The sequence below is a fragment of the Puntigrus tetrazona genome, chromosome 18, assembly GCF_018831695.1.
Source record: "Puntigrus tetrazona isolate hp1 chromosome 18, ASM1883169v1, whole genome shotgun sequence".
Classification (NCBI taxonomy): Eukaryota; Metazoa; Chordata; class Actinopteri; order Cypriniformes; family Cyprinidae; genus Puntigrus; species Puntigrus tetrazona.
Window position 1 is genome coordinate 3,552,593 of NC_056716.1, and position 25,612 is coordinate 3,578,204.

A 25,612-nucleotide genomic window follows, 5' to 3' on the forward strand; every position below is an offset into this window, starting at 1 on the left:
TAGAAATTATTTAAAAGGCAAATACGTAAATTTTATTCCTACTTTGTAACTAGATTCATGTAGCATACAATTGTATCAAATTCCAGACAAAACAAAAAGAAACGGGACACATTAAATTAGGACAATATTTTTTTTTATTAGCTGTACAGCAATACATTCTCCACACCATCTTACCTCATATGACCTCTATACCCCACCCAGCCATAATAAATGTCTTTATAAGGTTGGTTTTCTGACCATTGTAAAATTCACACAGTACAGCTAGGTTTAAAAAAAAAAAAAAAAAAATTATGCATTAACCTAGAATTTTAAGAGCTTAAAAAAAAGAAAGCAATTTAAATGCAATTACATGGAGGAAAACATTCTGAATCAGAAAAACAAATAATCGGAAATAAGGACATTGCTCTTTTGAACAAGTGACAAACTTTTTACAAATATCCTATCCAAGCTTCCTCTTTCTAGAAACAGTTCGTATCAAAATAGCTTCCTCGAACACTCATATTAAACTTTTTAAATTAAATGTGGTCTGAAAAAACCTATTGTAAACCAAGTCTCCTTGAAAATTGTTTTCCCATGAAATTGTTAACTCGGGTCACATGGAGTTAAATATTAGGGGTGGTTGTTGGGAACACGACCACATTGAAACAGATTTGAATGATTGGAGACATGCACGTTGCTGTACCTGCCCAGTTCTGTCCCTTTTCCTCCTTTTACAAAAGCTAGAACAAAATCCGAAATGGAAGCCTATTCGTCAGGTGGTACAATATTAGAGCCACTCTCTCAACGCCTTTAAGCAGCGGTAAAAAGATGAAGCAACCCCTCCCCATCAAGCGAGTTGAGCAGACCAAATGCAACGAGTCAAGCTACAGAAGGACAGAAAGAACGGGGTTAAACAGCCTACATGATTCTTCAGGCTTTTATTTTTTTTCTCCCCCACAAGTAATTTGAAAGCCTTCAGTGGCATGTTTCCAAACAACTACTGTTAAAAGCCATTGCCCTAGCATTCAAGGTCATCAATTCACTAGAAAAAAGATTAAAATGTTCATAATAAAACAGAAAATAAAAATTATTTACAAGCAAGACTAGCCAAGATTACCTTTTTTTTTTGTACAACTTAATCAACCGCAGGTTTTTTTGTTTTGTTTTTTTTTTATATATGGATGGATGTCATCGTCCCTGGCTTGATAATCAGATGGCTACATTTCTACGCTCTCTACCATTATCAACTGTAACCAGTAAAAGAGCACATGAGGAACAGACAGCGAATAAAAGTCATCATAAATGTCAAACATTGAAAGGGTTTTCTTGGACAGATGGGGTAAAGACACCCATTTCTACAGCAGTGACGGCGATTCTAGATATCAATGCTTGACCAGGCACAAAATGATAGTTTCTCAATATTGCCATGGTAATTGAAATGAAAAAGAAAAAAGGCGGCAGGTTAGCTGGGTAAAAACTTCTAGACGCGCGTATTATACCACAATGTCTGAGACATTCCTGCTCTCAAAAACCATCTAATCTCTCCAAGTACAAACACAGCAAAAAAAAAAAAAAAAAAATCAAAAAAAAAAATCAGCAGTTGAACTACTGGTATGATAGAAACAGTAGAAAAGCGCAGTTGTGAGATCATCATGAAAAGACAAAATGTAAGAAACTTCAGGACGTTCAGAATTTGGGGTTTATAGTCTTTACGAAATTTGATGCAAGACAAGAGGACAGCGCTGTATTAAAGGAGGTGAGGAAAGAAATGTGAGCATGTGTATTTGTGTGTGTATAATATATATATATATATTTATAATCAAGGGACACATGTGGGGATGTGCATTTACGCAAGCATGTGTGATCCAGCTGTGCATGTACACATATCCCCAGATCACCGGTCCATCATGCTAAGGATCATTTCAGGAGTAAGATCACCGTTAGGAGCAGCTTCAGGGACCGTTAGCTGCACCGTTTCTACACCAGCCTCGACAGCCTCCACTTCCTCCACCACTGGCTGGGCAGCAGCAGCAGCTGCATCAGCTCCCTCAGGCTCCTTCTTCACAATGATGTTCTCAATGGCCCCTGTGCTTTCATCTTCCACCTGGATAATGGCAGCAGCTGCTAGGGAGGAAACAGGGAAAACTGTTAAACCTAGCTTAAGGAGATGCTGAAAAGTTGACCTTAATATACAGCAGTGCATAAATTACCTGTGGTGGTTTTGGTGACAGACTTGGTAGGAGAAGGCTTGGGTGCGTTCTTGGGTGGTCTGCCGCGTTTCCTTTTGACGGGAGGTTCAGCTGGTGCAGGGATGGGAATGCTGGGAGGAGCCTGTTCCACATCCATCTGGTCATCATCGAGAAACTCCTCTTCATCCTCATCTTCATCAATGTCATCAAGGTCAGGTTCTCCATGCTCATCTGAGATATTCAAGTCACGGCATTAAAATGGTAACGATTTTTATCTAGCATAAAAAAACCCTAATTATTTTCTTTAAATCCCTTTCTTTTAATAAGTCTATTAAAAACCAGATTCTACTGACAATACTGTTTAACTACTAACACAACCACCAGCAGAGCAGCAGAACTTCGGGCAAGCTACTTACCGCTATCTTCATCATCATCATCCTTTCTAGAGCGCATCTTTCTTTTTCTGCCTCCACGGCCTCTTTTGGCTGGAGCTCCATTCTCTCCTTCAGCAGAATCCATCCCGGTGCAGTTCTCAGCATGTCTGGCCATGGTATTCTGTTATTTAAAACAAATGAAAACAATGTGTTAAACGGTTTGCCATATCGGCACCCTAAAATACATCCAACTTATTTCAAAATACCGTACCCTGCGAGTGAAGGTCTTGCCACACTTGGTGCATACAAAGGATGTGGGTACAAAATTGGGGTCGTGATAGCGGCGAAAGTGCATGTCCAGCAGCTGTTTCTGTCTGAACGTTTTCTCACATTGGCTGCAGGCATATGGCTTCTCCCCAGTATGGGTGCGCTTGTGCATGACCATGTGACGCTCCTGTAAGCAAAAAGTAAAATGTAAAGCAGAGTTTTCTAAAGAACTTTTGCATTATTAAATTTTCAATTAAAATAAATTTTAATTGTAAGAATTTTGCATGAACTGTCTGACCTGACGACATGCGTAGTCACACTGATCACACTTGAAGCGTTTCTCATTTTTGTGAGACTTCTGATGCTGGATGAGAGCATAGCGCTCATGGAACACTGCATCACAGTAACGGCACTTCCTGCCCTGCTCAATATAGGAATGCTGCTTGCGGAGATGCACACCTGCAAGGGACACAGCAATTGTGTAAGCATCAATACATCAAGAACATCCGTCACTGCTAGGTACTGTTATGTGTTTTGGTAGCAACAACTACAAAACAGTAAACACTGAATTTTTACCAAGATCACTCTTGCGGGCAATAACGGTGTCGCAGTGAGGGCAGTGAAATTTTGCCACATTTTCTGTGTGCTTCTGCAGTATGTGCATCTTCATGGTACCACTCTGGGTAAACCGCGCATGACAGATATAGCACTCATACGGCTTCTCTCCTGTAGAGAAATAAATAAATTCTATTTTATATCCAACCAATTTAGCTGACAATAACGCAATCTGAGAAAAATTGTAAGTGCTGCTGACCTGAGTGAGTCCTCATGTGTCTCTTCAGCTTGTATGTATCTCTGCTAGCATAGCTGCAAAGACTGCACTGGAACGGACGCTCTCCAGTGTGAGAGCGAATGTGGCGCTTCAGCTTGCTAACCTGTGAAGTTTTAAGGATTAGTTTAATTTGGAAGAAACTTCCAATAAAGAAAAAAAAAACAACCTTAAGAATATGTTCATACCAACCTCTACACTAGCATAGTCACACATGGAGCACTTGAATGGTTTCTCATGAGTGTGCTTGTAGCGTCTGTGTCGCACCAGCTCTCCACTGGTGACGAAGGCCATGTCACAGTCAGTGCACTTATGTGGTCTGGTGCCTGCCAGATTGAGGAAAAAAAAAAAAAAGCCTGTTGTTCTCATTTCTAATTCACACAAGACGGCTTAATTTCTAATGCATTCAAGATTGTATACCTGTGTGGGTGTTGAGGTGATTCCTCAGCAAAGTCACAGTCCTAAAGGCTCGTCCACAAAGATGGCACTTATGAGGCCTCTCATCCGTGTGGCTTTTCATGTGGCGGTCCAGATTGGAACGGCGCGGACAAGTGTAACTGCACAGCTCACACTGGAATGTCTTCTTAACACCTAAACACACCGAGCAGTTTAGACCAAACACAGACCTGATACAGACACTATAAGTGACAATAAGGCATGCAAATGTATATTCAATCTTTGTTTATCATACGTTCTCACCTTTCTTCTTAATTTTGGTTGGTTTGGGCGGTTTCATGTTACCCACAACTTTCTCAGCATTGACTTCAGAGAGCAGTCCCTCCTGCTGCTCCTCCTCAAAGTCATACACAGAGACATCCATGTCTTTATCGCCCTCTGTGTTGTAGCGCAGTTTGCTTTTCTTTGTCTTCTTGGCCTTTTTAACAGGGGGTGTGTAGTCTGGATCTTTGGACCAGGCGGGATCTTCATTTTGGGCTTCAACCATATCCTCCTCCTCCTGCTGCGGAGGCTGATCATCTTGGGCCTGGAGCTCATCTTGTTCCACAGTTTCCACTTCTCCATTTGCACCCACCTTGACCACCTGTAAGAGATGATATAACATTTAGAATCACCAGAAAGCCACAGAGTGTCGCATCTGAAATGTGTAGCCTGATCAAAACAGAAAATATGACCAACCTGGAAGCCCTCAGGCAATGGCAGGGTGTGACAAATGACCGGCTCCCCATCTTTAGGCATGGCAGTGGCGTCCACCAGCGTCCCCTGCAGCTCCTCTACTGTGGCGGCAGTGACAGGCACAGCTGAAACAGGCACCTGCACCAACTGTAGCTCTCCCAAGCCCAACTGCTGCTCCTCCATGTTTACCACCTGGAGGGTGATGATCTGAGTGTCATCGACAGTGGTGACCGTGGCTTCATGGGCGGCACCAGCAACACCAACAGGTGCACCAACAGCAGCTTCCATGACTTCTGTCTTCATCTGGAGCAGGGCAGGGTCCAGGGAGTCCATCACCATCATCTCCACACTGCTGTTGACAGCCTCCACCACAGGCTCCCCTTCAACCTGGGCTTGCTCTAACCCAGCAGCCTGCAGCAATTCAGCTCCAACTTCCTCATCTTCTCGTCGCCTTTGGTAAGTCTTACATTCCTTGGCCTTGAAAGCATCCCCTGCATCTTCCACCACTGCCTCAGTCGGTCCCCCTTCCATGGGTAATACCTAAACCATGTAAAAACAACAAAAAAAAAAAGTTAGAACGGAGCATTACATTTTAGGAAGTTACAATTTTCCCTACCTGACTGCATTTGGACTGTGTTTGGTTACTTGAGACTATCTATGAGATCTACTATCAACCTTCCAAATGGGGAACAAGAGATGAATTGGCATTACCACAGAAATCCTGTGCTTGTATAGCATACTGTGAGTTTACCTGTATCAAAAATGAATACTTCATCTCTCTACACCTGTGCCTCCACCACTTTCTGCCTCCAACGAATGAACTACCTGTCTCAACTTTGCTTCTTACTACCTAGCTCAACCTGTAGGAATGCAAACAAATCAAGTCATTAATATCCAAAACAAAATCACTTTTGAATCATAAGTCAAAAAAAAAAAAAAAAATATACACCCATTTTCAGTTATTTTGTGTGCACATATATATAAATATATAAAATATATATATAAGGTAACATGATGTGGCAGTTGCTTAACACCGACACTAAACAACCACGGCAAACTTGCAAAACTTGAACGTGACTTTCATTATACCAAAAACACGTATTGAACGCTTGATTCAGCGCCAGAAAGCATCATCTGAACCGATTCATTTCCACTTCCTCATGATCGCGCGCATTTGGCCACCAACCCATTAAACCGACAAAACGGTGAAAATGTGTTCACGATCCTTACCTTCGCACGTTTTAAAACACCCTTATGATTTTCCACAGCAAGAGGGCATTCTGAGATGGTTAATCGTGTTTTTGTACCACTACCAGTCGGGTTGTAGAGGGAGCTCTCTACAGTTTTTATCCCTTCTGTCGTTTGTTGCTTGAGGTTGGTCTTTCAATAAGAGTAAGCGGTCGCACAGAGAGCGACGGCCGCGGCGATTCAGCGGTGTTTTCAGACGATAAACAACAAGATTCGGGGAGTGCTCGGCGGCGAGGCTCGGTCTGTCTTATCGAAAATGGCTATCGGTGTCATTTAGCAACGACATCTTCCTCGTTTGATTTTAATCTGCGCAATACGCTAGCAACGGCGGGAGAACTAATGCTAAAACGCCAAAGAGGCATTTAATGTTTCGATATTATATTTAAACCGATCGTTTTGGATTGCGGGAGCGAAAAGACCAAAGAGCTAACACAGGCCGCAGTGATGGGACTTTATTATCGCCGAACCGGGTCAATGTTTCATCGACTCGGGTTTGAATTTAACTGTTCGAGGAGGGGCGCGAACACGGCGATAGGCGCGAGCTAATACACTGTACGGTATAAATCGCATATATTCCACTTAAAACCTCGCGGATTAGACGTTTGTGAATTTAGATGGTTGTTTTACGCTGTTTGGGTGTGGCAGGACTGGAAATCGGTTAACTTTGAGAAGCGTATTAGCTGGTTGGCTAAGTGCGCGTGCAGAAACGGCGGGTTTCTAAAGACAGGAAACAAAGAGAAGAAACAGAAAATGGACGCCTGGCCTATAGATTGAAGCAAACATCCTGTCGTTAAATAATGGCATCTTGGTGAAATGCTGTCTGATATAGTTTCAATAGTGCTTAATAATCGGGCTGAAGCCCGAACTTCTGGGTTATAAATGTTTTTTGCTAAATTTTCGATAACGATAGAGGGAGACAAACACCCCCCGCCAGCCGCCTGGACTGGGAGCCCCATCGTGACACCTAGAGGCCGATTAAAGCTCCTGCAAAACTCCCCCCTTTCGGAAAAGTAGTGCTGTTTTACCTGCGTTTGGTGATTTACTCTCGCGTTGAATTCGACAGAAAGCCCAGGGTTTGTTCTTCCTTCAGTACGAGACGGAGTAAAATTGCGTCCTTCACCTCCGGCGGTTTTAATCCTCTCCCGCTTTTGCAGAGTAGGCTCCGCACAAAATGGCGGCCCTTAGCGGCTGTTGCGCACGCGCGTCACGCAGGGGGGCGGTGGCGTGGGGGAGGGCTGTAAACACAAGCAGTGTGCGGATTGGCCGTATGGGGCGCTACTTTTGAATTACGGATGTGGGCTGTTTTTTTCCTTTCTTTTTTTCGTTGAGCGTTAAGTAAAATGTCTGTCTAAATATAATGTTAAACATGCAGGTGATTCTCTTATCATAGTATGTTAGTTTAACATCCCAAGTGTAAGAGTTTTTGTGTGTGTATATATATATATATATATATATATATATACACACACACACACACAAAATAATTTATTCAATTTATTCATTATATATATATATATATATATATATATATATATATATATATATATATATATATATATATATATATATATATATATATGTGTGTATGTATATGTGTATATATATATATATGTGTGTGTATGTATATGTGTGTATGCGTGTGTGCGTGATCTTTTTTTCTCTAAACTTATTTTTACAAATCTATAATTTAAAACAAACCTTTAGGGGGAAAAAAACATGAAAAAAAAATTAGGACCACTAAACTATATAGAAGCCTTGTTTTAAACAACATATTGAAACCGAGTCCTCTGTTATGTAATATTTTTTCCTTGATAATGACCTTTTAAGCATACATTAATGTGGAAATGCTCCAATTATGTAATTCCTTCAAATTTTATTTCAAATAACAGGTATCATTTCTTTTTAAATAAATAAGTCACCCAAGTTTTAGTGTCCATAATTTTAATAGTTTCCTTTACAGTTGATGTCAGCAATATCCTTGTCAGACAATATACATATTTAGAGTAAATAAAAAAAAAAAATCAAAAGTAAATCATTTCTTTAATGCTGCACAATCTGTAGATAATAATGAAAAATATATATTTAAATCTGTTCTGCAGTTTGCAATCCTAAACTGCAGTGTTGAGTTTTAAATAAAGTCTATCTCATTCTCTTGCTCCCCATACTACTTCGAGGCACTTATACACTGAAGAGGCGTTCTTTGTCGTATTTAAGTCTGGAACAGATTGAACTAGAAAGTAATGTTATGTAGAAATGAACGAACCTTTCCTGGTTCCAACTCAGAACCTTTCTGTCTAGCAGCACTGAGTCTCTGATGGCCATTCTACAGATCACAAGCGTTGAAAGGTTGAACCTTTTGCAAAAGGCAATATTCACCACATTTTACAGCTTTCACTCATAATAATAATGATGACATCTTCAAAAATGAATAAAAATGAACAGCTTCACCACTTCTACAGCAGATATTACAATGCCAGTGGTTTAAATGTGAAGTGCATGGTGAATCAAATCCGATCGGTATTGGCTATTGAGCATTTGAACATTTAAACTAAATTATAACACAAAACATTTACACTTCCAATGGAATATAGATATATATTCTGTATCAATAAAGCATATGACAGTATGGAATGGCACTGTTACTATGGCAACAAGGTCCCTATGAAAGTTCGGAGTTAATAAGGAAATACTTTCCAAGATTCCCATCCTACGTTTCGAGGTGGAGACCCACACAGCTACCGACATACATTCTCCAATCATTATGTACACACACATAAGCACCCTTCACAAAGTGGACAATCAGATTCTCTATGTACCCTGCAGGTAGTCACTGCCTTACTTGCACCAATAAAGTGAAAACCACACTTTTATCTCCCATCACTTGTACTGCTGATCAGGGTCCGGCTTCATTCCATGAATCACGAAGGCAACTCCATTGGGCCGAATTTTAAGGCAGCAAAGCATTGTTTATAAACCCATTCCCGCTATGTATCTTACCTCATCACTTTACAGTAGTTCATCTTAGGCCAGATCCAAAATATTAATAACAAACAGACTGACGTACAAGTCCTCTTGTCCAATGATTGTATAACATCCGTCCACGTTTTTGAGGACGATACTGACGCGACCTGTTAAGAGCGTGATCCCTCTGATTTGTGTCATTAAAAGTTTTTTTTTTTTTTTTTAATAGTGTGCATTCAAAGTCTGTAATTGGCATGATCATGACGGTGAGGATACTGAGACGCAAGTACAAGTATCGGTCAGCTGATTGTGTTTAGAAAGCCGTACTGGCCATGCTGCCGGGCGCAAAAATCCGGGACATTCCGTCTTGTGAGGACTCAAGGTGTCGATGGGCCATCTTCCCCTCCTCACCTGCAATTAAAACAAATTAAAGTCATTTTCTTTGCCTCTAAAGTCTCAATACTAATTTATTAAAATAAATACTAAATATAATCATGAATGACTATATTTTTCAGTAACACTTTGTTTTAAGGTGTCCTTACACGTGGCATGTACTTACTATTGTAATAACAATAAATAATGCACAATTACATGCAAGTAAGCCTAAAATAAGCCCTTTTCCTCAAATGAACCATATTGTAAGTACAGTTAATTAATATTATGCAGAACTTAACAAGAGCACCTTAAAATGTAATGTAACAAGAAAACCTTAAAATAAAATGTGAAACCTATTTTACTGTTAATATTGTTTTTATAGACTATAAAAGGCAGGTTAAATAAGTTAAGTGAATAGTAAATGTAAAAATATTTTCAGCTAGAAAAATAAAGATTTCTTACAGACTGGAAATTCATTTTTTTAATTCTCTAGTTCTCCATGAATACATTTGAAGCACATATGCAGCAGATCCATTCTTTCACTTTCATTACCAATCTTTCCTTCATTGGTCCATTTCCTGTTGCTTAGTCCACTGCTTACCTAGCACAAGCAGAGCTTGTTTGGCAGCATCCCTCACATCCTCCTTATCTGTCCGGCACAGATACACCAGCTGCTCAATGCTCTCTTTGGCCTGTGATGCACAAATACAGACAGCAGGGCACTTTACTTAAAGTCCTCCACAAACACTGAGGTGTGATGCAGCATATAATCTGATTCACGCTCAGATTACGAGAGCACTTTTAACCACCAGGCTCTTGATGTTTTGAAAGTATATTGTATGTACATACATATACACACACATATATATACATAGACACACACACACACATACATACATACACACACACACATATATATATATATATATATATATATATATATATATATATATATATATATATATATATATATATATACATATATATATATATATTACACACACACATAAGTGTTGATTGAGTGAGAGAGAGATGTTTATATATGCATTAACTGACCTTCAGACATGCGAGAGCTTTACATCCACACACCCGCGTCTCAACACTTTCATCCTCCAGCAACTCTAGACAGCTCACCAATGCCTGAGACGCAACAGTAATGAGTGAGACAGAGTGGATCAAAACAAAATCCTTTCTGAATAACAAAGCATTACACTTCACTTTGCACTTAATATTCATGATTAAGGATGCACCGATATTAACACTTGATGATGTCCATAATAATAATTCCAATTTGGTGTTTTTTTGTGAAAAATGGTCAGCCTTTGAATAATTGCTTGCACATCTTTAATTACGCTAAACTATAAACAAATTGTCATTTACATTTTATCAACTCGTTTTCTTTCAGTTAGCACACATTTTGTTTTGGAACTGACTTTTTGCACCTCAGTTTTTGAGTAAAAAAAAGCATATATTCAATATATTCTGAGTCCAATTGTTTGTAATAATGCCACATATGAAATTTACAAGCAATGTTTTGTAGGCAGGAATTTTAGTGTGCAAAGATGTGAAAATGTAAAAATTATAAATTCTCAATTTTTGAGGAGAAGTCCTGTTGTGTCCTGTGTGAACAAATTTAGTAATAGTTTTCATTGGTAATAAATTAGTAATCATTTTTATGTTATGATTGTTATGGCAGAAACTGATAAATAGTCAGTATTAAGTTTCTACACTATTTTGGCTAAATACATTCAATTCAAATATGTACGTAAAACTAAAAATTTAGTTATTCGTTTTCTAGTTTTAAAGATTGACAATATTATTATAGTTCTTCTTATTATTTTGAATTATTAAATGATTAAATTATTTCATTTTAAAGTAATTTTGTTGTGTATTTGTAATAATAAATTCATTTGTTTTTATTAATTCTTTATTAAGTTTATATGCCGTTTCTGGTTTCCTTAAATTGATTTTGTTGTTGTTGTTGTTGTTATTCAGTTAAAATATTAACTAAAAATGTTTTTTTATACTTTATTTTATTTAATATTTACTTCATATTAAAACGAAAATGAATAGTAAAAAAAATTACTAAACGTTGGACACATTTTAAAGATTTCTAATGTTTCTCGTGATCTTAAACGCCATGCGATCTCATACTCAAGCTCTTACTGTTGCACAAAGGTATTTTGCTTATACTTGTGTTTATACTTTATTATTATTATATGCAAATAAGCTGAAACTGGTGCCCTTCACAAGTCCGAACAGGAGTCGGCAGATTTTGCACATATCTTACCCTCTCCCTGTGGCGGGTTTGGTCAGCTAGACTCCGCAGCAGGGAACTGGCTGCGCTGCACACTCTCCCCCTCGGATCCCTCAGCAGCAGACTGACTGCACGCAAGCCCTCCCTCTTCAGACTGCACTCCGGAGGCTTCTTCAAAGATTTTACCAATACATCCTGATCTCCAGACTGCAGGCACTGAACTAGCCACACTGCAGGAGAAGGAGAACCAGAGAGAGAAACATGGATGAAACCGATACACTGCTGAGAGAACATTAGGTGGGGGGGGGATGGAAAGATGCACCAAGAAACCGCAAAGACTGAGAAGTGGAATGGGGTGTTAATTGGGGCGTTTGGGGCGGGAGGGATTGATACTACGGATTTGTAACACAATCACTCTCGCTAATGAATGTTTGAGGATAGGCGAGTATAGTCCATTAACACTTAAGGGGCTTTCAAACTTAAAACAATCTGCAAAGACCAGACATTGAGTTCTCAATTTCTAATGACATGAAAAACGTTCAGTGCAAACTGGATTTAGCATTCAAATCACATTTTGGACTATATTTTCTGTCAAGCATCAAGCACAAACTTAAATCTTGTTACAATTAAAGCAATTTTAGTGCAAGGCGAGGCTGCATTGTTGGTCAAAGTAGGCATTTTTTTCTAATTGATATTTATGCAGTAACATTAATGGTGAGCTTTAAACTCTTTAAAATATGTTAAAATATGATAATGAATACATGGGATATAATGCAGGAAAAAAAGAAAGACACGCCATTTTAAAAACAAAACCATTTATTGTTTTTTGGATCAATTAAAAATATATTTTTAGATTTAATTATATAGGTAGATTAAATAGATGTTAGATTTAAAGCAGTAATAAAACTCCAAAAAAAATGAGAAAAATATTTTTTAACTTCAATATTCAGAATCCATTCTAACATGCTGTTTTGGTGCACAACAAAAAATATTTTGTTGAAACAAATTTCATCTATTTGAGACATCATGAATGTCTTTACCATCACTTTCTGAATAACTACATTTTTTCCTTTAATGGAAAATAAGACAAAAATATGATTATATGACGCGAGCGCACAGCTTTCAATCTGTTTGTGAATGGCTGTTCATGACACTCAAACATACCTTCTTCAGCCAGCTCAGGAATGTGTGTGTCCAAGTCATTCACCCCCTCTGCTTCCAGGTAGCTCCAAAACTGAAAGAGTGTGAGAGTCTCTTTGGACGCACCTCCTGCACGCCTGGGCAGCCTCCTCTCAAGGATTCGCTCCAGCAGACGCATAAACACTAACACAAACACACACACAAGTTCAGTGTCACAAAGGGTCAAAGAAAATCTGATTTAGTCTATTGAAATACACACACATACACACACACACTTTTAATTATACCCGGTGTCATCAGAAACAATGATTAGCAGGATATTAAATCCTTCCCGGAAGATGAAATACAAGATGTTAAGGTTGTAATTTATGTTGATTAATGGATTGTACAGCAATTTCAATTTAGAAACTCATCTCCCAATAACTCATTTACACTGCTTGTTCATGCAGTACTACAACACACACACACATACCCGTGTCTGTAAATCCAGCTCCTCTCTCAGGGAGTCTGCTGGCGTAAGTGTCTCTGAGCGCCTTTAAGAAGGCCTCTGTGGAGGTGCTGTAGACGCTGCAGCCATCCGTGCACTGCTTCCACAGCAACACAGCCCCTTGGCACTGATCTAACTGAGGAACAACTGCTTCAACATGCAAAGAGAATGTGGGAAATAGAGGTGGCTGTGAGGAAAAACTCAAAATCTATGAAACATTCTGTTGTAGAACGCAAGACCTGTGGTGCATGAAAAACAATGTATGAGCATTTGAAAAGAAATACACAGGCGAGATACCACTAAAACACCACAGAGACTGATGCAAAGTCAATAAAACTAAAGCAATATAACAATTTGAGACCCACCCTCCTCTGGTTGGATGACTTCGCCCCTCGAGTCCTTCACAACCCATCGTATGAGCTCGAGGACTCTCGCCTCCCTGAGAAGTCGGTCCAGAGCGTACATCTCCCCGCAGCGCAGAGGCCCAAATGTGCCTAGCCTCTGTTTACAAAAACAAAACGCAGAGTATAGAATGCACACGCTCAGACTTCTGTTGGTTGAAACGCATTTACACTTATATTCAAGGCAACAGAAAAAAATAACATAATAAAAATGAACACTGGAAGGAAAATAGTTGTATCATGTTCGCGCTCTTCATTTGGAAAACAGTGTATTGCTGCTTAAAATATAAACATATTTCTGCTAAAGACAATAAAAATTAGTCCACTGTGTAAAAAAAAAAGGTATAGAATGAAAAAAACACAAACAACAAAAATACAGAAAAAACAATTATTATATTTTGTAAATAAAAACTTATTTTGAAAGTGATTAATCGTGACTGATCATTGACAGCATTAATCCTAATAATGATCCAGAATAATGGAAATAATAAATTAATCCAGAATAATGGCAATGACATATGTTAAGATATGTCAGAGCAATATATTTTCAGCTGAGAGTTCAAACATGCATTTTAATCTGAGACTAGTCTAACTGGGGTATTATGTATTTGTACATATATTCACTGAATTCTGCACACATTCTCAGTATTTCCCCGTATATGAGACATTAACACCCATATCTAGAAGTACAGCAAGACTGACCAGCAGCTGTGAGCTGCAGTTCTTCAGATGAACCAGCAGGGTGTGATCTAGAGTCGGGTAGCCTGTGCTGAGAGGACCGGAGGGAGTATCCCAACATCGCGCTTCACAGCCCTCATCCTCTCCTGCGCTCTCCACAGCCGCCGGCCGCTCTTCTGCGCTGTATCCATCACAATGCACACGACAACAAACACGCGTCAGAAAACTGCAGCACAATATGTTCAGAAAAAAGGTTAGGACTGAGCGTAGTTAAAGTTGTGAAATCAGTCGCTCGAACTGACGGTTCTCCTTCAAGTCACTAGGTGGCAGTAGTGTATCATCACGTTATAGCTGTAATGCGTTTTAATGAAAAAACTTTAGCTCAACCTAATTATTTGGCCTATAAAATATCATTTGACTGCAGAAAGGTGAAACACTTGTCGAGTTCTGACCTGTCTGTCACACTCTGTCTCTCACCATCCTCGTCTTCCTCCTCTTCCTCCAGGTCTGATGTATTGAGGAAGTCGAAGCTCCCTAGAGCCGTCTCAACCGTCAAACTGACGCTGGATGAGCGACTACGACTCCGTACCTGCAGATACACACATATGCAAAATTACTAATGAAAAACTCAGATTTGAAAGTATATAATGTAACAAACAGTTATTAAAAATACATTTAAATGAGTAGCTAAAAGAACACACCCGAATTTAAGGCTTAAAGTTAACATATTAGCTGTCAATTGCCTCATAAAACATTTCTGACTTCTAAAAACAAGCAAAAATAATAATTACAGTAAAACGTTTCCTGTGTATATTGATGCAAGACGTCAAATCAGAATGTGTCAAAATGCTCAAAAGTATAGCCAAAAGATTGTAAACATGAGGCTTGCGTGACGGAATAGTTAACTAACCTTGTCTGTGCAAGTTACATCTAATCTTTTATGTGTCAAATACGCATGTTTAAAGAAAATACTTCTAAGAAAAATACTTTTGTTTGTTTCTACAAATAGAGGAGCAGTTATATCTGTTTAATCCACAACATGACATAGACGCTGCCAGTAGACAGTTAACCTATAAAACCTGGAACATTAATAAATCCAATTCTGGAAAAAGACACATTGTGTTTATTCCGACTAAGCTAAATTGTGCCGGGAAAACCTCTTTGTAGACGCAGGGTGAAGCGGTTAATAATGAAAGCAAAGGTCATGTCTTTGCTGAACTCTATTGTTCAACTGATGAAGACCAAAGTCTCTGGACTCAATCCCGGATCTGAAATTTTGATGGTTATCGTGGGGCTTGTATTCGAGCAATAGCCAAAGGCATCTGTGAGGATCTAAGTCAGCCAGGAAGTGTTACACCCTAAATCTGTGAACCCTCACTACATCCTCTAAAGGACAGAGTTTATTGCAGTTTTCTTTTTTGCAGTGTCACCACATGACTTGGTAGCAATTTTTGAATTTAAATATTAAGTAGCAGTTAGATATATTGAGTAGCTTTGGTAACATCTTTTTAAGTATTGACAGTAAATGACTACGCCCAACTTTTTAATTGTTTTCTTTTCAACAATTTTTAGAAGGTTTTCCTTCCAGGACATTTTATCACCCTGATATTTTCGACTAGACTTCCCTTAAAAAAATACTGCAAAGAAATTTAATAGCTTGAATTTTGCATGTAGGCCTGTGTGTGAATAAAATAACAGATTAGGACCAAAAAAAAAAAAAAAGTAAAAGTAATTTTACCGAGCCTAACCCACAACAAATTAAGTTCAGCACTCACTGTTAGCGCCTCCTCCAACAGCTTCAGCTCTTGCTCTAGGACCTGTAGTTCTGGGAACTGGCCTCTATAGTCATCAAGGGAGGACAAAACGGCACCAAGGGCCTCCTCCAAACCGCTGTCTGCTGATTGTCCCTCCAAATCACCCACGGGTCTGGTGTCTACTAAAGAACCAGACTTCTCTGCCAGCAGGTCGTCCGTTTGTGTCTTTGTGAGGTGTGGCTCATGAGCGGAATCAGTCCTAGGATCCTTGGAGTCCATCTGCTGGGACAAAGCATTAGCAATGGGTAAAGAGTCTTTGTCTCCACAGGTGGGCTCTGTAGCTTTTTCAGAGTCACAGGCTGTGGTTTCTGCAGGAGATCTACTTTCTGAACAGTTCACAGGCTCAGCGGGAAAGGATGGCTCACTCGTGGAGGGATCAGGAATGGGGCAAGTCTCCTGAGTGTCTGGTACTACAAAACATGGTTCTGCTCGGAGGGGCATATCCATGGCAATGTCACTTACAAATACCGAAGAGACCACTGAAGTCACTTCACGGGCCTCCAAGGATTCCCCAGCCAGTCTATCTGTCAAAACACCATCTGCGCTGTTCTCGCTGATGTGGCTAAGGGAGCGAGAATAGCGGGGATGGCCATTGGGCACTTCCTGTTTCACAGGAGCCTCGGTGGTGACTGTTATGGAGGCTGTTGGTTTCTTCAGATCCTCCTCCTCTTCTTCCTCCTCCTCATCTTCCTCTTTCTGATTGGCCAGGCGGGTGGGAGTAGAGGTTGCCGATTCGCGAGGTGCAAATGAGATTTCAATGGCAGGAGGAGCAGTTTGTACCTCAGGCTGTACTAAGTTCTTGTGTGCATGGCGCATTCCCAAGGAAAGCTGAGGACTGGAGGAATCGTCTGAGGATTCGGAAGAGTTTGACCACGCCGTTCCATTCTCCATCTCCTCTTGTCTCCTTAACATATTCTAGTGGGGAAGAACGAAATTGTGAAGACATAAACAAATGATTATACATTATAAATAATTTATGTAAAGACCCTTTTACATGACCCAAAGCATCAAACTCTTTGGAGCAAAGCTGGAACACAGCACTCAAATTTAAATACACTATGGAGTTCTACGGACAAAGCTGATTTCTAATTATTCTAATTATGTTTTTGAATATTTTTTGCATGTTGGTTGAGGTGTCACGACATGACTTGGTAGCATTTTTTTTAATTTAAACATTAAGTAGCTGTTTCAAATATTGAGAAGTTTTGGTAAGAACATCTTTTGAATTATTAACAACAAACGACTATGCCCGACTTTTCAATAGTTTTCTTTTCAAGAATTTCAGATCTTTCTTCCAGGACATTTTGTCACCCTGACATTGACTACTGGTCAATAGCTTGTGGTCAGTAATATTTTTAAAAGTGCTTGATGGAAGTCTCTTATGCCTACTAAGGCAGCATTATTTGAAAGAAGTATCTTATATCCGAGAACCCCGCTCAAAACATGCAAGAAAAAAATAATTAATGCACACGATTACTATTTCGTTCCTTCAATTTGCTAATTCATTCTCTTGATTTGACTATTCGTATTCGTTGAAGCACTGATGGGGTCAACTGAAAGGTAATCATTTCATACTCATATGCTAAAATAATATCTGAGGACTGTGAGCAGACAGAAGGCTAGGTTTAGGAGGGAGAGAAGAGTACAGTAGGATGATAGGAGTGTGTTCACTGTCACTCAGCATTAGTGTGTATCTTTGGACGCGAAGCTTCATTACAGTGGAGAGGAGACTGGCGTCAGGCCCAGTGCACTAACACACTCCCTGCTCCCTCTAATTAACTTTCCTCGCTTCGGTTAATGTGACCACCCTTCAAAACAATAACAGCATAAATGAATGCATTATTGACGGCTGTAGATGCTACTATTGTCACTCACAGTCAGACAGACAACGAATTACATGCACAAGAATCCTATTTGCTCTATTTAATTAAAGACAACTGCCAGTAACGACAGGATCGCTACAACAACAACTATAATTTTAGAGATAGACGGCAGACGCTACTCATTACCAGAAGGACCATACAAACCTGTTTTTGTTGCACCTTTTCAGCCAACTACCAACTACTACTAACTAAAGCTACACAACTAGCTCTACGGGCCAACCGCACTTACGTGACTGGAAAGCAGAGATGAACCCAGGCGGACCGAGGTGACATCGCTGCATGAGCAGCTCTGAGTCAGTTTCTCTGTCAGTGTGTCTCTGAACACATCCAGTAAGGACCAACGTTGTTTGGACATCATGCTCCGTGGAGCTGTCTGCACGCAGTCAGCAGGAGAGCATGACAGTTTTGAGTCTATAATAATCTGACCTAGCAAGTTATGAGCATTTCAGACTTCTTCCATTTCATCTAACTCATCGGAGCTGACCTGAGATGGAGCAATAAGCCACAGTGACCTTGTGATATCAAGATGCTTCTGAGAAATGACTACTATTAAATCTACGTGGAGCCTATTGTGTTAGCTTAATAGGGTCTGGAGAACTGTGAGATCTCCATTAGGACAGAGGAGAGAGATCTGTGGTACATCGACATTATGGTGGTATGCACTTAGCAGAAATGTCTGGTTTGAATCAATTCATATTAAGTGCATCACCATTGAATATTTAAAAGGCAAAGCACATGAGCTATGAAAACCGATATAATATAAGGACATATTACATGCCTGGGATTCAAAGTTTTGTTTAAACCTCGAAAGGGTTAAATATAATTGGTTTGGAAAAAATATCAAAACAATTAAGATTTAAGATTCATTTAAGATTAAGAGATTTAAGATTCATCAAATACCCAAAATTGTGGCAATGACAAGCGTGATTCCTCTGTGCAGTTTAGTGGACGTTCCACTTAAGTACAATATGCTTTTTGGATCATTGTCTGATCATACAAATCATAATCATCAAGTCTGACACAAACTTGTGAAGCTCATGTAGCTCAAGTGCTAATGGTTTTATAAAAATACTGAAACCACTGTACATGAAAACGTTAAAAAGCGAAATCCTCACAATTTCACTTTTAATATAATTAATTTATAGCAAATAAAATTCAATATAACGTGCAAATTATTAAAATTATCATAGTCATATTAAATATAGTTATTTAAAAATTTTTAAAGTTTAAAAATCAATTTAAAGTCAGGTAGTTTGTAAAAATCATACTAAAAACATAAAATAAAATTATATAAAATAATTGTATTGAAAAGTTTTTTTTTATTACAGTTACATACTGTCTTTGGAACACAAATTAAGATATTTTGAGCTTTCTGACCCTTCATAGACAACACAACTGACGAAATCAGCGCCCAGAAAGATAGTAATGACATTGTTAAAATAGTGCGTAATGTAATTAGTAATGATTGTGCATCAAAGACTGATGCAAAAGAGAAGAAATTGCTGAATAAAGTATATGAGCAAAGAAAAGTATTCTTGCAACTCCACAAAAAATAAAAATGAAAGTTGAACTAATGATGTTACTTGTTTTATCAATGTCCTAACTACTTTTCTGGGCTTTGAACAGTTGCATTGCTATCTATTGGAGGACAGAAAGCTCTAGGATTTAATCATAAAATATCTTAATTTGTGTTACAAAATTGAATAACATGAGTGTGAGTGATTTTTGTAATTTTTGGGTGAATTATCCCTTTAAGTTTTAGGCTTTTGGTTCCCAACATGTATATATTCAAGCAACAACAGCTCTGAATGGACAGACTCACATAGAAGGCCTGCTCTCGTAGAGAGGGGGTATCTGGAGGACTCTGGTTGTAGGTAGAGAAGCGTTTGTTGACAGTAGGAGCTTTGTTCACGGTGCTAGCCGAGGACGACTGGTCATCTTTGTCGAATGGACTACAGAAGAAAAGAGGGTATTTCAAAAATTTATATTTTATCAGAAGTTGTGGCAATGACTGGCATTTAATGGGACTCCTCAAAGCAGTACTTACTTCCATGTGACCTCTAGGCTGAGCTTAATGGTGCCCAAGTCATTGATATCCACAGCTACTGTTTGAGGCAAGGCAGCAAACAGGTCCTTCGTCTCACATGAGACACTTCCCACCACCACGTGATTGGCCAGACTCTTCAGCTCCGTCACCTTGACAACCACATACGAGTTGTTTATTTAGGAGCAAACATCATCTTTTCCATGACCAGCACGATGTAATAATGATGCACAATAATACCAGGCACATAGTAAATTTTAGATGGTAGGATTTTGAGATGTTCCACTCGGGCATAAGGTTACAAATTATGCAGTCACTCTGCACTTTGAATCAGCCTCAACATTTTACATCTCTCAGGCCAATCGAAAACATTTTGACAAACATCAGCTGCATTCTTGTCATTCCTCCCCTAGAGTTTCTCTGTTTTAATATCGCTGTCATCTGTAAACTTCCCTTCACTCTATCCCATGCAGTCTTCCTGTCTCTATCCCCCTGACTTTCTCTCTCTGTCCTGGAGTGATGTTCCCCTCCTCTCGCATGCAGTTACGTGTCATGGAACCATTGGGAGAGAAAAACAAGTCAAAGTCCAGCTGCTGTGCTGTTATGTGCATTAATGTCTCACAGATTGATGTGACTCTGGTGCACATGTGAGTGTGACAGGAAAGACAGACGAAGACTAATAGTATGCAAGAGAGAAAGGCGAGGGGAGAAAAAACGTGACAATATAAAAATTAATGTATATTTTCATATAAAAACCTTTATAGACAGGAACTCTGTGATAAGCGGGAGAAAGACCATCTCCTCACTATCCCACACTTGTTTTCCGTTGATTTCAATCCGACCCCGCAGTTTCCACCGCTGACGACCGTACTTCATAAAGATCTGTGGAGGTAAAAAAAACAAAAAATCCATTAACAAACTATTGAAATTATAATCTTAATCTGTAAATTGTATATATTTATATTTATTTATAGTTTTTATTTATTTATTTATTTTATTTATGGGTTATGGGTTTAATAGGAAAAATACAATAACATTGATTAAGAAATTTGATCTTGAGGTATTTAAATCACACATTCATTTAGTCTGATGAATAAAAAAATAAATAAAATTGTTTTGAAATTATTGGAATAGTTGTAGATATTTTACTTGAAGTTATGAAAATTTTATATTGCCAAAAGAAAAATATTAAAGTTTTCTACACAGAAAGATTTGATGTACATTTATCATTTTTAGCCCTGCGAAGTGTTTTTTTTTACTTAAAGCATCTAACACAAACTTTTTAATAACTTTAAACTGATTTATTCATTCAAGTTGAGAGGAGAATGAAAAACACGGCTTTTGTCTGTTTTTTTCCCCACAGTGAAGGCAACGAAATGAGTGAGAATAACAGATGGGCAGAATAAAAAACAAGTCTCTGCCACCCACTCTTTTATCCATTTCTAGATCTTCTCTAGTCAATTTCTTGTTCTTTTTCACACCACCTCCCTCCTGTCACATCTCAGAGGGCTCTTGCTGAGCAGACTGTGCTGACTCACTGCATTGATTGGCCTGTCAGTCACTCTAAAGCTCTTGCATTTTAAACAGGTGGAGGTGGGGCCGACACGTTAACATTCGCCCCTCTTTAATTATCCTACGCCTCCCCAAATCTGTTCTTCCCTGCATAGAGCAGATGCTGAGATCTGTCTGTGTCTGTCTCTCTCGTAAAGCAGTCATTTAGCGGACGCTTTCATACAGCGCTAGCTCACGTACACAATGGTTATAGCTCATAGACTGCCCTGTGCAGGGTGTTCAAACCAGCCAGATCTGTCAAATCTGCGACTGACGACAGCACAAAGTATACTAAAAACTCTGATTAGTAAAATTCACCTTTTAATAATCAGACCGCAGTTCATTTAGATTATGACTCTAGTTAAATGGCATTTTGATGAACGATTATGAAACTACGTGCACTCGTGAATTGCTCACAATATGATTTCATGCCGAGTATAAATGTGAAAGCAAATTATAACTGCAGCTCACCTCATATTGATCTCCAGCACAAAGTCGTGCAAATCCCGCCAAGCCTGAAACAAAAGCATGCGTCATTATTTAAAGTACGGCACGCAGTTAAGATCATGAAACAGAAATTAACACTGAAGTGTGATATGAAACTGTAGGAATCACAAATTAAAATCACCACAGAATGATCTCTGGTAAACAGAGACCGTCTTACCCTTCATTTTGACATGGAACTCCCCCAGCTGGTTCTCCAGCTCACTCTCTAGCATGCACATATTCTGCAGGGACAGAGACCGTAAGTAAATACACAGAGGAAAAGAGAGCATATAATAAACATGCAATGTGTAGAAATATGATGCAGCGCACTACAGTTTGAACCTTAGAATAATGCCTACTCTTCACATAATTAAAAACAAATAGTAGACAATACATAGTATATACTAAAAAGTATTCAGTGTAAGGAAGAGGGAGGAGAATAATGAGGAATCCTACAGCTGAACGCGTCTTGTGGCAACCATTAGGGTAATGAAAAGCACTTGACTGGGAAAGGCTGTCTCTTAATCAGATTGCCTCCCTGCATTATTTCCATGAGCATATTGAATGAGTCTAGTTTGGCCCTATATCCATCTGTCTCAATGTAAAAAAAAAATATCTGTGGCCTAAGCCATAATCAGTAAAGTGTGAGTCTCAACTTCCCGATAATGTCATAAAACTAATCACTTTTTTCAGGGTGGCAATTTTAATGGAGCCATGTAGTGCAAAATGACGTCTATATTAATCTCTTGATGTTTATCTTACCACTGTAAATAAATTATTTTATAATTGACCTCAAATTCCAGTCCCTCATGGCAAAAAGCTAAGTGAAGTGAAGTTAAATGGATGCAATTTACTATCACCAAACTGAAGTGGATTTCAGTTCTAAAGTGAATTTAATTTTCCGAACACTTAAAGTGAATTTAATTTCTGAAGTGAATTTCGGTTCACAAACACTAAGCTAAAGTGAATTTTAGTTCAATTCATTTGACTAACTCGAAGCTTGATTGAACTTCAATCCTAAAGTGGAATCAGTTCACAAACACTAAGCTGAACTGAATCTCAATTTTAAACTGGATTCACTTCACGAACTCTAAACTGAAGAAAATCTAGTTATAAAGTGGATTCAGCTCAGTAACACTAAGCTTTTATGAACTTTAGCTCCGAAAAGGATTCAAGTTACCAGCAATAAGCTAAAATAAATTTCTGTTCTAAAGCGGATTGACAAAGGGTTTTGATTTGTACACTGTTGACTCTAATCCTGTCTTTGTTCTTGTCTATATTGTCAAAAGTACATAATTCTTCTTCCTCTTCCACCCATACTTTCATCTAACCAAACAGTCTTACCTCTGTGTACTCTTTGAAGCTTTTGTTAGCTTCAGACAGACTCTCTCTGGCCTCCCTGCTGCCTGGAGAGGCTGTGTAAGCCTTCACCATCTTATCGGCTCCGTCTCGCAGTCTGCGCTGCATACAGTATGCCTCATAGAGCTCATCAATCTGCAGACACACACACAGACAACACCCCAGTGTTTATTTCGATCAATGAAAATATATTAATTATGCACAATATATTGATGTGTGTTCATAACAAACGTCTTCAATAACATGTCCTCAACAGTCCAACATTTTCAGATGGTCATTACAAGGAAATACGTTCTATTACATTTTCGCTTATCAACGTGTATTTTGTTTTAAAGGATGTTAAGAATTGTTTGCCCCCTTCAACCTGCGACAAACTAGCGAGTCATGCAAGTTTAAAATTGGATTTTGTAACACCGTTAATTAAATAATGACCAGCTACAAACTAACTACCATGTTCCAAAGCGCAGCTGTCTTTTTAGGTTGAATTTTCCAATAAAATTCAGTATTTTTATGACTTAATGAGGTAGCCACGGTTTAGTCTGCATCCAGATGGTGACACTGACTGATTAACTGCATATGCACACACGTGCACAAACCACAACATCTTGTTGTTAAATCTTTTCTTGCCCAAGTACTTCCTGCAGGGCCTCATTGTCTTCAATACAAGTAATTTAGATTTTATTGATCTATCCGCAACACCTTGAGCAGGTCTGCAAATGTGGAAGTCGGTAATGGAGACAGGAAACTGTTAAATGTCAACTACAATTTAGGCAGATGTTCAGAGTAAGAGACATTATCTTTACAAATTAATTGTGTAATTATTCGCAGCACGAGTTCTGCAATTCAGAGATTAGAATACAATGAGCTGTACACTGTATGAGTATGAATGAATGAGAAACATACAAACAGCATGAAAGCTCCATTCACTTCACTGGAAGAATGTTCAGCAGGGCAAGGGAGATGTATGAGGATTATAACAGTAAAAAGCAGTACCCAACTGAGGATAATCACAGATACACCACTGTTTAATCTTCACAAAGAATGCCACTATTTTAGACCGGTAAAATTACTAAAAATGTATACACAGTACATTACAATTAAAAAGAATGCTATAAATTAAGACTTGTGTGACCATGCTTTACTACAGAAACATATTTAAAAGGGAAAAATTGTATTTTCTTTTATTGGTTTTCTTGTGGTTTCTTAACTGTTATGTTAATAATATTTATTAATATTAAATAATGTTTAACATTTAAAATAACTTGTGTATTTCAATATATTTTGTAATGCATAATTTCTTTTTATTTACTGATTTATTAATTTTCAGAAGCCATTACTCCAGTCTTGATCTTCACAAGATCATTCAGAAATATGTCTAATATGCTGATTTAAATGCTGTTATTAAAAAGTTCTGCTGCTTAATAATTTTTTGGATACATTTGTGATGCAAAATGAATCAAAGTCTTTACTGGTCACTTTTGACTAATTTCTATTTCAATTAATTTCTAATCTAAAAAAAAAAAAATACATAAGCCAAAGTATCCTGCAGAACTACCCAACTCTGAAGAGGAGCCTCACACTGACTGTTCACACACGCACACATAAATGTGCAAGCTGAGTAACGCAAACACACACACAATCCTTGAGACCGAAGGCGAGAACAGGGGCGAAAGAGTCTGCAGCCCTTAAAAGGTTTCCTGCAATAACCGAAAGAGGGGCGAAGGAAAGACATAAAATGAGAGAAGGAAAATATTCCTCTCAGTGTGTCCATCTGGAGGTGGTTAGGATTCGTCCAGCGAGCGTGTTCCAGCATCCTGGCAAGGAGTCAGCGGGACAGTCGTAAGTTTCACAGAGTTATGACAAGCGCCTCTTCTGCTAATACACACTGCTACACAAAACTGATAACGCGCTTTTTCATTCACATTTTTTCATAGGCCATGTCCAATAAAACAAACACCGCCATCCCTACAAAGCATCTGAAGGTTTGTTGAGACACTGTTTACCAAAGTCACTTAATATTACAGGGTTTTTCGATACTTTCCCCCTCCTCCACTAAAACAGAGGCCCAACATATTTGACCCTGCAAAAGCATGAAGACTCCCCGCAGCGCCCTCCGCTCATAAAACGCACACTAATCACACATGAAATGAGGCTGTGTA

The 25,612-nt window shown here is 38.7% G+C and overlaps 2 protein-coding genes across 9 annotated transcripts in view; both read right to left on the reverse strand.

The window, feature by feature from the left end:
* Nucleotides 1–116: 116 nt before the first annotated feature.
* On the reverse strand, nt 117–7,205 carry ctcf (CCCTC-binding factor (zinc finger protein)). Of its 3 annotated transcripts, none has more exons than XM_043264705.1 (12): nt 7,043–7,205; nt 4,773–5,309; nt 4,338–4,677; nt 4,059–4,229; nt 3,831–3,964; nt 3,624–3,744; nt 3,386–3,535; nt 3,108–3,268; nt 2,814–2,996; nt 2,585–2,723; nt 2,190–2,399; nt 117–2,100 (listed from the first exon to the last, which is right to left on the reverse strand). In XM_043264705.1, exons 2-12 carry the CDS (start codon nt 5,298–5,300, stop codon nt 1,874–1,876), a joined length of 2,364 nt encoding a protein of 787 aa, XP_043120640.1. In that variant the 5' UTR covers nt 5,301–5,309; nt 7,043–7,205; the 3' UTR covers nt 117–1,873. The 3 variants fall into 3 exon arrangements, with proteins under 3 accessions (XP_043120640.1, XP_043120637.1, XP_043120638.1); XM_043264702.1 differs by having other exon boundaries at nt 117–2,103; XM_043264703.1 differs by lacking the exon at nt 7,043–7,205 and adding an exon at nt 6,000–6,956 and having other exon boundaries at nt 117–2,103.
* A 736-nt stretch (nt 7,206–7,941) lies between these two features.
* The window catches only part of ripor1 (RHO family interacting cell polarization regulator 1), a 57,356-nt gene continuing 39,685 nt past the window's right edge, over nt 7,942–25,612 (reverse strand). For 3 of the 6 annotated variants that reach the window (XM_043264444.1, XM_043264443.1, XM_043264441.1), the window contains exons 7-23: nt 23,439–23,588; nt 22,273–22,336; nt 22,080–22,123; nt 20,814–20,939; nt 20,061–20,209; nt 19,836–19,965; nt 18,243–18,386; nt 16,092–17,045; nt 14,769–14,905; nt 14,341–14,497; nt 13,603–13,738; nt 13,223–13,387; nt 12,775–12,933; nt 11,644–11,840; nt 10,410–10,493; nt 9,955–10,045; nt 7,942–9,389 (exon numbers count right to left, since the gene is read on the reverse strand). In XM_043264444.1, the coding sequence (XP_043120379.1) occupies nt 9,292–9,389; nt 9,955–10,045; nt 10,410–10,493; nt 11,644–11,840; nt 12,775–12,933; nt 13,223–13,387; nt 13,603–13,738; nt 14,341–14,497; nt 14,769–14,905; nt 16,092–17,045; nt 18,243–18,386; nt 19,836–19,965; nt 20,061–20,209; nt 20,814–20,939; nt 22,080–22,123; nt 22,273–22,336; nt 23,439–23,588 (2,985 nt within the window). In that variant the 3' untranslated portion in view covers nt 7,942–9,291. The remainder of the gene's footprint in view (nt 9,390–9,954; nt 10,046–10,409; nt 10,494–11,643; nt 11,841–12,774; nt 12,934–13,222; nt 13,388–13,602; nt 13,739–14,340; nt 14,498–14,768; nt 14,906–16,091; nt 17,046–18,242; nt 18,387–19,835; nt 19,966–20,060; nt 20,210–20,813; nt 20,940–22,079; nt 22,124–22,272; nt 22,337–23,438; nt 23,589–25,612) is intronic. The other 3 variants (XM_043264442.1, XM_043264445.1, XM_043264446.1) reach the window with 3 other exon arrangements.

What these genes read in the sequence shown, in the direction of transcription:
- ctcf (XM_043264702.1), bottom strand. Translation starts at nt 5,300, where the DNA reads ATGGAAGGGGGACCGACTGAGGCAGTGGTGGAAGATGCAGGGGATGCT. An exon ending in CATTGCCTGAGGGCTTCCAG is followed by an intron (nt 4,678 to 4,772) that starts GTTGGTCATATT and finishes CATCTCTTACAG; the next exon opens with GTGGTCAAGGTGGGTGCAAA. An exon ending in GCAAGACCTTCACTCGCAGG is followed by an intron (nt 2,724 to 2,813) that starts GTACGGTATTTT and finishes TTTAAATAACAG; the next exon opens with AATACCATGGCCAGACATGC.